At 44.1% G+C, this 18,016-nt stretch overlaps 1 protein-coding gene across 1 annotated transcript in view; it reads left to right on the forward strand.

Moving 5' to 3' along the window:
- NRAP (nebulin related anchoring protein) overlaps positions 1–18,016 on the forward strand; it is a 69,616-nt gene that overhangs the window by 20,285 nt on the left and 31,315 nt on the right. Inside the window, 11 exon segments of the mRNA XM_065894071.1 lie at positions 1,288–1,395; positions 2,439–2,543; positions 6,693–6,791; positions 7,903–8,007; positions 9,301–9,408; positions 9,650–9,751; positions 11,369–11,566; positions 12,172–12,276; positions 14,498–14,596; positions 15,686–15,790; positions 16,899–17,006. Of these exon segments, the coding sequence (XP_065750143.1) occupies positions 1,288–1,395; positions 2,439–2,543; positions 6,693–6,791; positions 7,903–8,007; positions 9,301–9,408; positions 9,650–9,751; positions 11,369–11,566; positions 12,172–12,276; positions 14,498–14,596; positions 15,686–15,790; positions 16,899–17,006 (1,242 nt within the window).

Raw genomic sequence — 18,016 nt, forward strand, 5'->3', positions numbered from 1 at the left:
CCCTTTTCTAGGAACATTTTTGCGAAAGCATCACAGTACACCCAGAACTGTCTGTAAACGACAAAAGACTTAAAAATGACCACGGTTAAAGATTTGATGAAAGTTCGTAATAATGCAATTGACAAGGAAATTTAGTTATTTCTGAGATATACATTTTAAAGTAATAACTAGAATTATGACTTATAACATTATACCAGAACATATAAGTTTTTTAGAAATTTCATGTAATGTCTGAAACATTTATATTAACATATTTCCATACAAATAACCCAGAGAAAGTTTAGTATTAGTTGGTTTTTTTTATAGTGCAGGTTCTTATTAGATTTTACTTCTGCTCAGCTGCTGCGTATAACAGTAGAATTTAAAATCACTTGGGACTTCGTGAGGCTCAGTAAGGAATGTCTTCTGCATAAATACCATGGTTAAGAGCACCAGCTTTGGAGCTGACGGACCTGGCTCCACAATTAGCCAAGTGGCCGACTCCGGGCACGTTAAGTTCTTGGAGCCATTTTTCCCTCTGTAAAATGGGAATGATAATAATTCCTCCCTCCTCATAGAGCGCTTGTGAAGATTAACAGAGATGAGTAGAACTGTGTCTGATGCAGAGTAATAGTATTCTGTTGGAATACTCTCAGTGCCTGGAAACTCCGTGGCCTCCCAGGGGAGGTGACTTTAATGTAGCTTCATTAGAAGCTACCCACCTTTTCTTGTTTATGACTTCTTGTCCTCCTGTTTTGTCCTTTGTTTGGTAAGCTGCACTTGGGACATAACATCGTTATTTCACATGGTTGCGGTAGTGACCAATGTGTCATGTATAAGTCACAGATTTTGGCAAAGCTGGGGTTTTATTCCTCATATATTTAGAACTGGAGGTAAGAGCATGCAGTGATGTGTACTAGCCCCCAGCATGGGGCTTGCATGCAGCCCCTGTACGATCAGTGCTTGTCCTTGGAAAGCTCCACACCTGTGCAATGGGTTTTCACATTGGAAAAATCTGGTATATTTACAACTGAAAATGTTAAAAAAAAAAAAAAAATCAGGTCCGTTTTGTGCCGTCTGGGTGCATCAGATCTTATGTTTTCTTGTGTGCTTGTCTCACCCGAACTTCTTGAATTTTAAGTTATTTTTTTTTAAGTTTGTCTTATTTTTAATTCAGAGACACACTGAATACTTAAATAGGTTCTATTTAATCATTTATGTTTTGGATTAGTGCATTCAGATGAGTAGTTTATCTTCAATGAGTTGGGGAGAGAATGCTTTTGTTGAAGGTTCTGTGTTCCCATGTAGAATAAATATAAAGAAGACTACCAGAACCACATGAGAGGCCACTATGAAGGAGTTGGGATGGACAGACGGATGCTCCATGCTCTGAAAGTTGGAAGCCTGGCAAGCAACGTGAGTCCTATTGTGAAGGGCCTGCAGGTGCTGGGGGTCTGTTGGTGTGGAGAGTGGTAGGGCACAAGGAATTCAGCCAATTCTTTTTCAACCTCCTTTTTAAAAAAATCAGTGTTTTGTTGTGTAGAGATTGACCCAAGAGTTTGTAAATGTTAATCAGTGCAACCAAGGCGAGGTAAAAAAAATCTTTGAAAAATTTTAAAAGCTTCAATTTATTAAACGCAACTTTCTCTGCTTTGAAGAGTACTTAGAACTATTGTGATTGATCCAGTGTGAGAAAAACTTTCAGTTTCTGAGAGATAAAGAGAAATGGATGAGCATAATTCTCGTGTGAAATGCTTCAGATTTCCAAAGCATTGCGATGTATTTAGAATTGGTTGGTTGGTTGGTTGATTGGTTCATTCATTCATTCAATCTTAGTGTTCATTGAAAACTTCCTGTATCCAGGCACTGCTCAAGATACTGGCATAACAAAATAGATCAGGACCCTCTTTTCCCAATAGCATGTGATCTATTCATCTCTCTTTGGCTTTGTCAATTCAGTTTACAGGTTTGCAAATGCCAAATTGTAAATCTTGGAGGTAAAGGACACTGAGAAGGAACTGATTTCATTATTAAAACATAAAAACATCAAAGTTCCTCTACTTGAGAATGTCAAATTTGACCTTTAAAAATTTTTTTAAATACTCTGAAGACTCTTGATTTTTCATTGATTTTCTGGGGGTTAGCCAAGAAGTTCTTTTGTTATATACTTGTCTGCAAATGCTTCTTTTTAACAAAAAACTACAAGGGGTTCCATGATTAATAAGAAATAAAATAAATGTGCTACAGATGACATTAACTAATTTTAGATTAATTAAGAAGAAGAATTCAAATTAATTAAAAACAAAAGTGTGAACATAATTTAATTTTCCTTAGAGGTGATGAAACTGAATTAATTTTGTTTCTGGTTATTTTTAAAAGATGCTTTCATGACATTCAAACAAGGTCAAAAGAGAGAGGGGACTAATTTCTCTTTTCTTGTTTTTTGCTTTGTGTTTCAGATTGCCTACAAGGCCAATTACAAACATAATGCTGTCGACTACAACTACCCAGCCACCCTTACTCCTTCCTATCAGACAACAATGAAACTGCTTCCCTTGAAAGACGTATGTCCTTTTCCAATCGTCCTTTCTGCTTTATTCCTGTCGCTTCCCTCCAGTAGAGTGATTCTTTGTTTTGGCTGCTTTGGGTCTTCGTTGCTGTGCACGGGCTTTCTCTAGTTGCAGTGAGCGGGGTCTACTCTTCGTTGTGGTGAGCGGGCTTCTCATTGCTGTGGCTTCTCTTGTTGCGAAGCACGGGCTCTAGGCATTCAGGCTTCAGTAGTTGTGGCTCACGGGCTCTAGAACGCAGGCTCAGTAGTTGTGGCGCACAGGCTTAGTTGCTCCGCAGCATGTGGGATCTTCCAGGACCAGGGATCGAATCTGTGTCGCCTTCATCGGCAGGCAGATTCCTAGGGAATCCGAGCCACCAGGGAAGTCCCAGTGGAGTGATTCTTAGGCAGGAAGATGGAAAGAAACAAGATACAACAGTTCATAGGAGATGGAAGGGACTGAGAAAGGGGAACTCTTTTCTGATAGGAAGTCCATATAATCTAAGAGTTTGGAAACTCTTAGATTTCCAACATAAGGCGGGGACAACTCTGGTTTCATCTTGAAAATATCCTAAGGTTCCATTTCACCTCTTAGAGTTTGGGGACTATGTCTGCTGCTGGGCACATTAAAGTAATTATTCCCTAACAATGATCATCTTTTTCTTTAAAGTTTTGGAGTGTGGTATGTTTAAGGACCAAAGGGAGTAAACTGAAATAGCTATAAGTTGAGAGGAAATGGTAACATTGACTTAAATTTTTTCCCCAGGAGCGCTCGGGAAATATGTGTGGAATGATATGTATCACTAATTTATTACAGCAGTGATTTTATTTATCTATAGTTTGGCTTGTCTCCAATGAAATATGTATAATTAATTACATTTGTTGTTTTCTAATTATAAGAATTTTACTACGTGTTTATTACAGAAAATTTAGATAATACAGAAATGTACAAAGAAAAAGGTAAATGTTATCTACTATTTTAAAAGTACATAAGGTGGTTTAGAACTGAGTTGGTATCATGGTTGTCAGTGAACGTTATCTCCAATCAATCAATAATTTAATGTATCATTCGACATGTTAATTGAATGCTCAGGGCTACTTTCCTTCACATTCCTTTGGGATCAGCACAGCTTCAGCAGCTGACTTGGGCTTTGCTATTGGTAGATCAGTCTCTGCATCTTTCCCTTTTGCTCAGAGTAGGAGCAGTGTCAGGTTCAGCCAGGCATCTCCAGCGTCTAACAGTTTACAGGACAAAGAAGGCCAATCGTTGGCAAATGATTGTTTGATGGGTGAAAGGGGCTTACCAAACGTGTGATAAGGCAGGGGATGGGAAGTAGAAGAATAGAAAGGGCCTACATTTTGCTTTTCCTTTTCCCAGAAAGTTTGCTCGAGTTGACTTATTCATTTCACCTTAATGAAATTCAAGGTCAAACTTGGCTACCAAAGCCAAGTTTCTCTTTTGGCTGCGTACGTTACCTGGGAAACTGGAGGGATCAAGTGCATCTTGTAAAATTTGAATGCCAATTTTCACAGTAGAATTCTAGAAAAAAATGCTTCATGGCGCAAACAAAACAGAGCGCTCTACAATTTTGTATTCCCACCATAACGTGACTTGCTGTTACGTTTGTCTGTATAAGACCGTGGATCAAACCAGGCACCTGGACTATAGTCAGCTCCTGGGGAAGTCGGAGAGGTGAATTAAACTAGGCTGGATTAGAAATATTAATTGGAACCAGAAGTAGTTTCCACACTGGCAACCCATGAGCCAGATCCAGGCTGCAGAGGTATTTTGTTCGGCGACACGGTGTTGAAAAAAACTTGGTTTTGAAGCAATATGTAGAAATTGTGAGAGTTCACATAGGGACTGTGGTCCTAGTTCCTGCATTGCAGCAATTGCCTGGGAACGAGTGGCAGCTGCTTTTATCACCTTCATCTCCTTTATTTTCCCGGCTCCCGTGTGAATTTGAATTTACCACCCTTAATGAAGGGACTTTAGTATTCAGGGAGTTTGGGGAATCCATTTACAAGAAGATTTGTGGTCTCTATTTCTGTCTGGTAGTCTTAAAGGTGGTCAAGTAGCTCTGAATTTAAATAAACAAGCACAGGTCCTTCATTAGAGAGCATTCCCTTCAGATGGATTTTATAAACACTAATAGCATTAAAAATGAGACTCTACCCTCAGCAAAGGGACCTTTCAGAAAGTAGACTGAAGCAATGACCAAGCATCCGTGATGTTGCAAAGATATAATTAACCATGCAGAGTGTTAATTATGTCCTGCAGAGGAAAGTAATTGTACTCTGCAACATACTTAATGTAACATTATCAGGAAGGAACGTGCCATTTAAAAAATACAGTTTTGTGACATTTTATCGTGCATAATTCTGAATTCTAATAGACTCTATTATGAGATGATAATTTTCCCTCTAACTTAATGCATTAGGAAGCTACTGTAGTATAATCTCGTTAATGATTAACATTGAAATGACTTCATATTTCCTAGTTTTCTTAAATACCCCGTGTCCAAAGCTCAGAATGTGCCAAACCTTTTCTCCTTGAATCATTAACTAAAAAGCTTGAAGCAATGCTGTCCTTTTTCTCCAAATCCAACAAAAGAGTCTGTGGCCCAGTATCTGGAACACTCTGCTTTTCCTAGATCTTGTTCTAGAAGCTAATTTGTAAGTCTTTTTTTTTTTTTTTTTTTTTTTTCTAATTTGTCAGTCAGAATCCATTTCCCTCTCTAAACAAAGTTAGCTCTGGCTATAGGGAACACCTGGCCCATCTGTAAGATAACAAGTAACAGTTCCAAGCACACCAGCTTTGGCAAACCACATTTATAGTGGGTAGACTGGGAGCCACTTTGGGAGGCCAACTGCTGGGATTTAAAACCTAACTCTGACACTAGCTGGGTGACCTTGAGCAAGTCACTTCAGGTCTCTGTGCCTCAGTTTTCATGTTGTGAGGTAGGGATAATAACAGTGCCCACCCCACAGAGTGGTTGGGAAGATTAGATGCATCAGTATGTGTAAAGCGCTTGAAATAGTGCCACGCACATAGTAAGTGCTATTTTTTAGCCATAATTATTATTAGCTGATGTTGGGACAGGCAAGAATGGAGTGAATACAAGGAAGAGATGCAGTATCAACTGGTCCTTGGGTCTGTTTCACTTGGGTCACTGGGTTTTAAAATATTGAACTATTTTTGAACCCATTACTATAATATTGAACCCATTTTCCAGCATTTAAAAAGTGTAAGAATTTACATAATAATATAGATTTCTGGTTTCTTTGGAGTAATTGGACTGTCTACTCTGAACCCCACTTTGATGCAGGATTACCATCTCCTAGAGCTGAGTGGTAGCTGCTGCCCTTCGCCCCAGTCCCCACCACTCCTTACTACTTCCCCAACAATGAGGCCAAACACTGACTAGTGCCAACCTAGTGCCATCCAGCTAGTGGTCTGTGACTCACTGAGGTGGGCTGTCACCCAGGGAGGTGACAGCAGTCAGATAGAATGGCAAAGACATCAGAGTCTAGTTTAGACAGACAGAAAACAGTAGGGAAATACAGTGCTGGCTGCAGTGCTACCCCTGTGAGGGCAGAGCCAGCTGCCAGAGGAGTATGGCCAGAGGCAGTAGGTGGAGGTGTGGACAGAGTTGGCAATAGCTAGTAGGGATGCAGGGAAGGGGTATGGAGGTCTTAGGCAGAAGCTAGGCCTAAAGAAGCTGCCACACTGTGTGGGATACTGGGAGAGGCCCTGGGCTTTGGACAATTAAACAGAGCCATGAAGACCGTGCATGGGGTGTTTGACGGTGATCTGACTGCTGCAAACAGAGAGAAAGCCTAATTGACTAAAGGGCCTAGACGGGAGCCTATAGGTTTTAAAACACCTTTCTCTGATTTAACGATGTGGATGAACACATTTTCCTCCGTTCACCAGCCATTTAGTTGACCTCTTTTATGAGCTGCCTGTTCAAGTCACTCAGTCTTCAGTGGACTGTTTTTCCATCTGTTGGCTTGGAGTGTCTTTTGGTCTCCAAATGGAATCTGATTCTTTCTCTGCTGATTTGAGAATCATGGCTCTGTAGGGCTGAGCGGGAGGGAGCTAAGTAAATCTTAGAGTAAAGTACAAATGACTTCTTGTGTCTCTTTGCCTCTTTTCACCCAGGTCAACTACAGGCAAAGCATTGACAAGCTGAAGTACAGCTCTGTGACCAACACCCCTCAGATTGTTCAAGCCAAAATCAACGCCCAGCAACTGAGTCATGTAAGTGACCTGCCCCTGCCCAGCTGGATATGGGGGACTTGTAATTGCTTTACAGGGTCTGGATATCTGGTTCCCCAAAGATTTGACTTTCATTGATGGTGACATGTGTCCTATTACAACCATGAGACGACTCTCTTTGATTTAAATGTTTTATTATACAAAATTTCAAATACATTCAAAAGTAGAAAGAATATCATAATGAATCACCAGGTACCCATCACTCAGCTCAACTACTATTAACTCATGGCCAGTCTTGCTTCTATATGCCCATCCACTTCCCCCCTCCATATTATTTTGAAGAAAATCTTAAGTATTGTATAATTTAATCTATAAATATTTTAGTACGAATCTCTAAAAGATATCAAGCTCCAAATAAGGTCCACACTTTGTGATTGGTTGATATGTCTTCAAGACTCTTTTCATCTTGAAGTTTTCCTCTTTATCACTTTTCTTTTCTTGCAAGTTGTTTGTTGAAGAACTTGAACTGTTTGTCCTATAACATTTCCCACATCTGAGCTTTGCTGACTGCATCCCATTGTGGACTTCATGTATTCCTCTGGCCTCCAAATGCCTGTAACATAGTAGTTGGATCTATAGGTTTGATCAGGTTCAGGTTTAATTTGGGGGCAAGACTGCTTCTCAGATGATGCTGTGTTCTTCCACTGAGAATCATATAATGTCTGGTTGGCTGTTTTTGTGTGTGATTTAAGATGGCTTTTATCCAATGGGGGCAGGCATTAGATAATTACTCTTTGAGTACCTACCCTGCACATAGCAAGAGGTTCAGAACTGCCGCAAGTTAAAAAAATAAGTTTCATACCCTCAAGTGCTTCAGAGAACAGTGGGTGAGGTAGCCACAGGGAAATTTTTTGCAAACTCATAACTTTGAGCATGCCTTTGAGTTGTCTGACTTTTCATTTGGTCTTCAATCTGTTAATTTAAAACACTCCTAAAATTACAGGCTTCCTTGTAAAAGGCCTTTTCCGGAAACTCCTTCTCGGCTACAGGCCTACAAAAAGAAAGTGAAGAAGAGAGTGTTCTCTCCAAAGTTCTCCTTCTGCCCATGTAAAAACCATGCACTTACCCTGCAGGTTTATTTTAAATCCAACAGGTGAATTACCGTGCTGACTATGAGAAAAATAAGTTGAATTACACATTGCCACAGGATGTACCTCAGCTGGTGAAGGCCAGAACCAATGCCGAATTGTTTAGTGAGGTAAGCGAGCAGCATCGGTGAGATCGTGGTGAGGGTTACTCACAGACGTGAAAATGAAGATGCAAGGATGGTCCAGCAAAACAGGGACCAGGGCCTATTCTGTCCGTGGAGAGGTTCATCAGAGGCGCCCATCAGGTTATAATTTTGAATTTTGCTGTCTCATGGCATGTGGTAGTTCACGGGGCTCCATGGATCCTAGCAATTGAATTCTCACTGTATACGCACATGTATGATGTGTGCTGGGACACACACACACACACACACACACACACACCCCTCATCATCAGTATCATTATCACCCTGATGACTTCTAGCTGGTGCTTTGCTGTGTGGGTAAAATTTAAGTTTTAAGAAGAGCAGTCTTAATCACCAGCTTCTTCCGGGAGTCACAACTAGGCTATGATTAGGCTTCTCATTCTAGATGGGATTTGTAGGGCAGGAGAACGTAGAAAGGAACTAACCTTGGATGGGGAGAGATCAATTAGGAGTTTGGGATTAACATATATACACACGACTATATATAGGATAGGTAAACAGTAGGGACCTACTGTATAGCACAGGGAACTATACTCAATATCTTGTAATAACCCATAATGGAAAAGAATATATACACACACACACACACATATACATCTAAATCACTTTTCTGTACACTTGAAACTGGCACAACATCGTAAATTAACTATACTTCAATAGAAAAAAATAAATAAGAAGGAATAACCTTTTCCATATGCTTATTCTGTGCTGGGCATTGGGATAGGCACTTTACATATGGAATTATTCAGTTGTTATAACCCCTTGGAGGCATTTACTACAGAGACACAGTTGGTGGCCTGGGCTTTGGTATCAGATAGAGAGAGTCAGGTGTTACTACCATGGCAATAATAATAACTTACATCTGTGTTGCACCTTACGTGCTTAGGTTATCTGTTTTCGTGTATACAATTTATTCTCACAGCCACCCTGAGACAGATAATATAATATTGTTTTTTCAAATGGTAAACTGAGGCCCAAAGAGGTAAAGTGATTTGTCCAAGGTCACATGATCAGGAAACAACAGCGCTAGGATGAACCCATGGGTCTTCTCTTTGCCCCCTCCCATTAGCACTGCCCCGCATGACCCTACAGTGAGGGGATCAACTGTGTTAATAATTGATGATATCACTTTGATAACAGCCAAAATTCTGGTCTGTAAACAGAAGAAGACTTTGTTATTGAAAAAACAAAATTCTGTTCAACTTTTGGCAGGACTCTGGATAGCGACTCCCATTCACCTGCGTTCTTGTTTGTCAGGTTAAGTACAAAGAAGGCTGGGAGAAGACAAAGGGGAAGGGATTTGAGATGAAGCTGGATGCCATGTCTCTGCTGGCCGCCAAAGCCTCCGGAGAGCTTGCTAGCAATGTAGGTTTTCTCTCATTAACTCAGAAATGCATGAGAAATTGTTCCGGTGAAACGTCAGTGGTCCCGCAGAAAAAAATAATGACTGTTAACATTGTAAACATCGCTATACTTTAATCTTCCACTGGGTTTGAGAAAGACTGGGAGGTGTTTTTTTAGATTTGTTCCCCTCGCACTTGTTAAACCATAGCCCCTTAGATGGCAAAGTTTCTCTCTCACAGTCGACTTTCCTCTTTCTCTCAAGATTAAATACAAAGAAGATTATGAAAAAGCAAAAGGCAAAGTCCTGGGAACTGCAGACACGAGGCTTCTGCACTCCCTGCAGGTTGCCAAGATGAGCAGTGAGGTAAACGCTTTTCTACCCCCCCGAAGCTTCACTGAGTGTTGTGCTGCTCTGAAAGTCTTCCCCCGGCCTGCTTCACCGGAGACTGTTATTTTTTCCACTTCCGCTTATAGTTTCTTTCCTGGCTTGCATGAGAAGCGTTTTCTCTTTCTTTATTTTGGCAAAGGATACTGTTCTTTTAAAGTAGATGAGAAGCATGTGATCCCTAAGGGTGACCGGCATCTACTGTCCACGGCACAAGGTGATCGGCCACATCTATTCACTCTGCGGGTGTTTACTAAACGACTACTGTGCGTGAGATACGGTGTGAGACACTGGGGCCGTAAGAACAAACAGCACATAACTGGTTCCTCCCTAATGGAGCTTAATTCTACTGGGAGAGTTAGACAGGAGGCATCCTGTTTATGGAGGTGACGTCCTGGATGAATCCTCTCGTCCGAACACACACGATATTCAAAATGTTTAGCCACCAACTGGGGCATCCAGGCTCCAACCACTCAGAATGACACTGCTTGTAAACAACTGTAATGGCTGGAGGTTAACTTTGGTAAATGTCACTTACCAGAAGCCTTTGGGGAAGGAAAGTTCTGCCAGAAGGTCAGACTTGGTTTCTAATTAAGACTTCGTTGTCAATGCCGAACAGGCAGAAAGGAAGCACGGGCATTGGTTTTCTGCTTTACGATGGCCTGCTCTAAGCTGTGAGGTCAGCTTATGCCGCTCTGATGATGCAGTCAGATATAATTACCTAATGAGTCATGAAGGACCCAGGGCTTGAAATAGAATAAGAGTGTTGGCATCTGGGTCACCATTGTGGTTGTGCCTACAGAACAAGCCCTATGATGTACACAGTCATGAAGCATTAGGCTTCAGTTTAGACAGAGAACAAATTGGTGTTTCCCATTTGCAGTTGGAGCAAATGGGGCCAAAAAAAGATGGACTTGCCCAAAGTCATATAGTAGTCAGTGGTAGTGGTGGAGGAGTGGAGAATTAGACCCTAGAACTCTTACTTACTGGCACCGTGCTGCTTCTACTGTACTACCTTTCCTCACCATCACACCATCACCACACCACCATCATTATCACCAGAAACACCATCACCACCATCATCACACCATCCATCCTCATTGCTAACATTTATCAAGTGTTTGCTCTATGCCATCCCTGCGCTAAGTGGGTTTGAGCTACTCTTTTGTTTACTTATCACAATAGCCCTCCAAGGAAATTGAGCCATTAGAGAGGTAATGTGACTTTCTAGAGGTCATCTAGCTGACAAAGGGCTGATCAGATTTGAACTCAAGCTTGGCTGGCCCTGGAGCCCAAGCTTTGTTATTTTGCCTCTTAAAGTTTCTACAGAAACCACGGGTAGAGCGTTCTCTTCCTGGAGCAACTGGGGAAAAAGAGTTAGGAGGCATTCCTCCCAGAGACAAAGTAGTGTGAGACCTCAGTTTCCAGGTGCCACCACCTTACAGAGCCAAGACTTGCATCACATCCTTTGGACAGACAGGTGCCATCATCCAGAGTGCCAGTTCCTCATGGAAACCTGGCCTACTTTCCGGTGTTTTCACATCACTCCTGCCAAGGCAGGCTTCACGTAATATAGCGTGTTTTGGTGCGTTCAAGGTTGAATACAAGAAAGGCTTCGAAAAGAGTAAGACCCACTTTCACCTCCCCATGGACATGGTCAACCTGAGGCACGCTAAGAAGGCCCAAGCGCTGGCCAGTGACCGGGGCTACAGGAAGAAGCTGCATGGATACACCACACTGCCTGAAGATATGAAGACTTGCTGGGCCAAGAAAGCCTATGGGCTGCAGAGTGAGGTGAGCCCTGGCCCTTTGCCAGCTCTCCCCACGCATCTCTTGCAACTGGATACAGTGACAATTTCAGAGTGATTTAGAACGTGTGCATGAGTCTATTAGGTGACTCAGAGGACTAAGAAGAATTTCTGGAGATGTGCCAGGCCCAGGGAGGATGGATGGGGAGGTAGAGATGGAGAATGAGTCAGGACGGTGGAGACTAAAGGGTGGAGGATTGGGGCTCAGAGCTATTGCGAAAGTCAAGATGTGTCGGTAACGGGATGAGCAAAGAGGAAGCAAGTGTTGAAAATGGTAAATCTGGTAAATGTTAAAAAGTACATCTGGGAAGTGTAGCAGGTTGGCAGATAAGATCCTTAGGCGAAAAGTCTGCAAAGCCCTCTCTTCGGTAAGGCAGTGAGGTGTTTCAGAGTTAAGGTAGAACAGCCTCTTCTGATTACAAGGTGAGCCAGTGGCTTCACCCCCAAGCAGAGCTCTGCTCGACTATAACAGAGCGGAGAGCAGCTCTTCCACAGAGACAGATACAGGATCGAGGGCTTTCCTAACTCGCCCATTAATTTCGCCCCATCTGCATCCACGTGTCTGATTAGAGCTTGGTTTTTCTCTTACAGCTGCAGTACAAGGCCGACCTCTCGTGGATGAAAGGCGTTGGGTGGCTGACGGAAGGCAGCCTCACTTTGGAGCAGGCCAAGAAGGCTGGGCAGCTGGTCAGCGAGGTAACCTGAGCCCAGACCCCCAGCTTCTAGTCTCTCTCAGCCCAAGTCACCACCGAGAGAGCCACCTTTCCCTCTGATTCCTCCCCCAGCCCCACGCTTATTTTGAGTGAGACTCAGAAGAGCACTTCTTCATTTTGCACGCATAGCACACCCTGAACTAACTTTCATACCCTTAAGCTTCCCGGGGAGGCATTTTGTAAGAAGCCAACTAAAAGTAGGAGTTGGATCCAAAGCCTCGTTCGGAACGGTTGTGATATACAGTTAGTCACGTAGGAAACATGTTTGTTGTGTAAGAAGTGTGTGATTCCTTCTGAATCAGAGAATCTGGTGTTTGGAGGTCGGCATTCTCATGGTGCGTGTGCCTTAAACTCACTGCAGACTTCGGGCAAGTCACTCAACACTGCCAATCCTCTTTCTCTCTTATAAAAATGAGAACGTTGGAAAGGATGCTCTACAAAGTCCCTGCGGCTCCAAGCCTGTGCTTCTCTTTATACCGTGTAGAGCTGGCGTTGGCAGCAGGCAGAGGAGGACTTTTGAAGGACATTTCTTTTGGAAATGGGACTATTGCGGGAGCTCTGTTTGGGATCTTCAAAGGGGTTTCTTATTTCGGTGCCAGGAAGGCTGAGTTGACATTTCTCTCGCGTATGGTAATAATAGTGACGATAACAGCTGCCATTTATGGACTGGTAATAATTATGTAACCACTGCTATCATTTATTGATGACTTTGAGTGTATTACATACCTGTTGTTCATTCGTTGCTCACATTTACTATTGCTATGTGAGTAGACACTAGTTTCTATTAATATCTCCATTTTACATTTGCAAGTTAGAGTGCATAAATAAGGAGGGTTCTCATTACTTAACTTCTCTGAGACCAACTGAAATCCAGGTGGAGCAAGCCGAACCCCATTTGACTTGGATGGGGTGCAGTAAGGGGACCTTCTGCCTTAGGAATGCCCGTTCCTGTCTCACTTCCTATACTGACTAATTTTCAAGCTCCTCAAGCTCCTTTGCCTTTTTCATGTCCCTGCTCTGCCCTGGGCAGGGTGGGTTCTTGGTTCCTCCCTACACACTTATGATTTGACCAATGCAGAGGCTGGGATGCCCGGGAATTTCCATCCATGGGAGGGGCACTGTGACTTCCTTCAATTACATAGGGAAGGAGTTTTCCCATTCAACACACTGGAATGAGAAAGAAAAAGTACAAGTCTCTTTGGAATATTTTTTGCAGATTCATTTTTTTCCCGAAGGGAAGAAATTTTGGAGTTTTCCATATTCCAGTCCCTATTTTGGGTTCGACTAGTATTGACAACCCTCTTGCTGACAGCACTGGGGGCTCTGCTCGTCTCTGATCTCCCCACCACGTGAAGCTTTTGCTTCCATAAGCCATTCTCAGCAGCTTCCTTTCCCATCAACTCTGGCAACTCCAACAGAAAAGCCAGAGGAACCAGCCTCCGGGAGGGACAAGAAGTCCCCGTGGGGGGACAGAATTAGCACATTCAAATTTTGCCAGTTGCACTGTGGCTGTGAGATGGCAACATGATGAAGACAAGCCCAGTGATCTGGCACACGGAGAGCTGGGAGGGCAAATCCCACCTTGCCACCCACCTGTTGAATGTGACTCTTGGTGTTGCCCTTCGTTAGAGCTGATACTTCCTGGGTCATCCTGATGGCACCGTGAATAACAGCGATGGCGAGCGTAGTGAACACTTACTCTGCCCAGGGACTCGACTCGTGGGAAGTGTGGCATTGAAGCCTCTGCACCACCCTCAGTGAAGCAGCTTCTAGTGTTTTCCACACTGTACAGTCCAAGCCCGAGTGGCTCAGGTGATCCAGTGATGTGCCCAAGGCCGTGAAGCCGAATAGGTAGACGGGAGATTTGGACCTTGGGATTCATGGTTGCAAAGTCCAAGTTCCCTCCACCTCGCTGTCCTATGTCAGATCTAGGTTTATAAAACGGATCCATCCCAGGGCTCATGGTAACATACAGGGTTCACAGAAGGGAAAATTCGAGTCCCCTTTCAGTAGTAGCAACTAAAACCAGCTCACCAGGGCTGGAAGTCTCAGGTCTGCATGGTCCTCTTTAAGCTATAGGACCAGCTGGAGCATCCCCCCTGGGGAAATGCTTGGGTCACAGAAGGTATGCGTGTGTATGCATGTGTGTGATGGTGGGGACAGCCCGATCCTAATGCCATGGGGTTCCTTTTCTTTGGAAACAGAAAAACTACAGGCAGAGGGTGGACGAGCTGAAGTTTACCAGTGTGGCCGACAGTTCCCAGATGGAGCACGCCAAGAGGAGCCAAGAGCTGCAGAGCGGGGTGAGTCCCAGGCTGCCCTTTCTCCACCGGGCTGCTGTGTCATGGGCCTGGGAACCTCTAGGGACAACAGCGGGTGCTGCCCATGCACGATCCAGGGACCGAAGAGCCTTTCCTTTAAATAGGCTGGACCCAGCTCTCTATGGGCTTCCAGGCCTCCCTGCCCCACCCCACTACACTTCTCCTCTGGTTGTTAAGGGCAGATGTCAACTGACATTATTCCTTTTCAGCTTTCAGTCTTTCCTAGTTCCTTCTTTCTTTCTCCTTCTTTTCTGTCTTATCAAAGACTCCATAATTCTGGAGCCAGGAGAGAGGAGGATAAAATTTGCTTGTGGGATGTGTGCATTTCATGCCCACTTGAGCTCAAATGTGGAAGGTGGGACAACGAAACACCACATGTTATTTACATGTTAGTGGTCAACAGCCGAACAGGTGTAGCTGCTACCATCTGGCCAGGACGTTCCTACCTTTCCTTCCTAGAGGTCCAGGTACACCTGCCAGAAAGCATGCAATCAGCATAATTCAGAGTCAGCAGGAAGCCACTGCATGGAAACTCAAGCTGGGGAGTGGGAGCGGGTGGAAGAGAGAAAGAGCAGGAGTGATATGGTTTCCACAGAGGAGATGTTCACTCATGTTGCCTTTTTGGTTACTGTTCACTTTCCAGGTGTCAGTACCTGTGGAAACATTAGGTTTGATTATGGGGTGCAGGTGACAGGGGATGCTTCTTATTTTTCCCACCTGGGGAGTCTGTGCTCATCTGAGCTCTCAGGTGGGTTACTTTTTGTGGCCATGGACACTGTGGATGGGAACAGCTTGGGGAAGTCGACGCCTCCTCAAGGGAAAGGTGTGAAAATGAAAACCTTAGAGGGGTCTCAGGTTGACGCCCCGGCTACATTCTCCTCCCAGCCCCTCACCGCTGCTGCTCCTTCCTGCATCACCTCTTCTGCGTTAATCCTCGCTTCCTGCACGCTGCCAGCAGCACCAGGTCTGGTTGGTCTGGTAGTGGACTTTCCACGTAAGACACAGGGAGCTGAGCGGCCAGCCACCTCCTCCCTTGCCTCCTGCTTCTGACCCGGTGCTCTCTCCCTACAGGTGGTCTACAAAGCAGGGCACGAGCAGTCTGTCCATCAGTACAGCATCAGCAAAGACGAGCCTCTCTTCCTACAGGCCCAAGCCAACGCTGCCAATCTCAGTGAGGTACAGCCAGAGGGAGTGAGCAGCCCAGGGCTCTGCTTCCCTGCGTGTAGGCGCCTGGTCCACAGAACCCACTGGCCATGTCGGTGTGTCTGTGTCAGCTGAGGCTGCGTACGTCTGGTCATTGTAAACAGCTCGTGACCAGTATCTTAGGGGGAGGGAAGACCAGCCTTTGGTAGGAATGAGCTGGTGGGAGATTTGAACCCCTGACTCTAGGATGGGGTAGGAGGAAGTGGTTATTCCGGGACTGGAGTTAAAACAGCGTTAAGAGGGGAGTAAATAAGAGCTCAGACATTAGCTTCAAACTGCCTGGGTTTGATCCTTGTTTCTAACACTTACTAGGTGTGCAAGCTTAACCAGTTTCTTCGCTCTTGGTTGTCCCAAAACGGGACATGAGGGCACTCCTAGTCTCCTCGACATTAGGTCGCCTTGAGGCTTCAGCGAGCTGATGTATGCAAAACACTCAGAGGAGCGTTCACAGGGCAGTTGTTCCTTAGATACGAAAGCTTGCACAGTTCCAGCTTTCCTTCTCTGTCTTCTAAGGAGGGGCCTTTCTTGGCTCTTCTGCTTGGCTCCCAGGTCTTTAGGGTCCTGATCCGAGGAATGGGTAGAGGGGAGAATTAGAAGGAGCAACAGAAGAAAGAACTTGAAATCTGGAGGTGGGGGGCAGGACAAAAAATGGGAGGAACAAAGAAAAGACCCACATGGACTAGAGGCTGGGCTCGGAAAGGAAAAGGGGTGCAGCTGGAGCAGCTGCTGGGCCGGTGGGGTGTGTGGACAGAGACGGAGAAGAGAATTTTCAGACATGCTGCTGTGTGTTGTGCAATGTTATTCCACCCGTGACAAGTCATTAAGACTTCCATGAAGACGCCTAGTATTTTCCAAGTCTTCTGGAGTTCAATTTCTGCCTCTTTTGGCCAAAGCCCTGTGTGGCAAGAGGCCTTAAGGCAGGAACAAGAAGGCCTGGTTGTATGCCAGTTACAGGTTTCTCTGGCTCTCAGGGTTTCTACAGAAGGATGTAATAGGTGTTTGCCTCTTGGAGAGGTCATTGAAGAGTCTAAGCGAAGCCCTCTCACATGAGGATGATCTCTTTTCTCCTAAATCCCCTTAGAAACTGTATAAGAGCAACTGGGAAAAGCAGAAGGCCAAAGGGTTTGAGCTGCGTCTTGACTCCTTGGCCTTCCTGGCAGCCAAAGCCAAGAGGGACCTGGCCAGCGAGGTAAGCCAGTCCCCAGCTTGTACTCGACACCACGAATCCTGACATTTACATCTGGGAGGGTCTGAAAGTGTCCTGGCAGGTTTTTAGTCTCTCTGAGCCTCAGGGTTCTAATGTGTAAGATGTAGATAAATATGACCACCTTGCAGTGATAATCGTTGAAGTGTCTGGTACGCTGCCTGCTGCACCCTGGTTTTTGGTAAGTCGTAACTGTTATGAGCAGTAGTTGTGTGAGTGGTAATCCAAATCACTCATTTCACAGATAAGCTGATGCCCAGAGACATTCCATGACTTTCTAAGGTTGCAGAGGCCTGCTGACGGTTAAGAGTACAGGCTCTGGTGTCGGATAGACTTGGGATAAAATCCCAACTCCATCACCTACCAGTTTGTGATTTGGGGCAGGTTGTTTAACCTTTCAAAATCTCAGTTAACTCATGGGTAAATTGGTAATTGCAAAACGGTTATGAGGAAATGAAATGAATTGAGGTACATTAAGTGTTCTGTAGTCCAGTGCTGTCTGTTATGAGTCTGATGTGAGATGAGGAGCCTAGGACAGAATGTAAGTCAAACTCTGCTTCCTTCATCGAGAAAGTCTTGCTTCCAGAAAAACCCCCAATATATATACATGTATATATATATATACATATATATACATTCTGTATCTATTGTGTATATATATATATATAGTACATATATATACAGAAAATATATCCGTAAATGTATATAGATATCAGCTGAACTAAACAGTGGCTTGGCAATGTGGTTGATTTCCGTTATGACACAAGCCTCTTATCTTATCAACTGGTAACATTTTACAAACCAGCACTTGTCTTCAGATGCACTTTGAGTGACACAGATTTATACCGTGCCTGGCTCATCGTAAGTGTTCAATAAATTGTGGCAGATATTAATACCGTTGTTCTTGCTGGCAGACTTGAGGGTAGAGCCCAAGTCTCCTGAAGGCCACGGTAATGATGATGTTGAAATGATGCCACACGCCAGTATTCTGTTAC

The sequence above is a fragment of the Phocoena phocoena genome, chromosome 16, assembly GCF_963924675.1.
Source record: "Phocoena phocoena chromosome 16, mPhoPho1.1, whole genome shotgun sequence".
Lineage (NCBI taxonomy): Eukaryota > Metazoa > Chordata > Mammalia > Artiodactyla > Phocoenidae > Phocoena > Phocoena phocoena.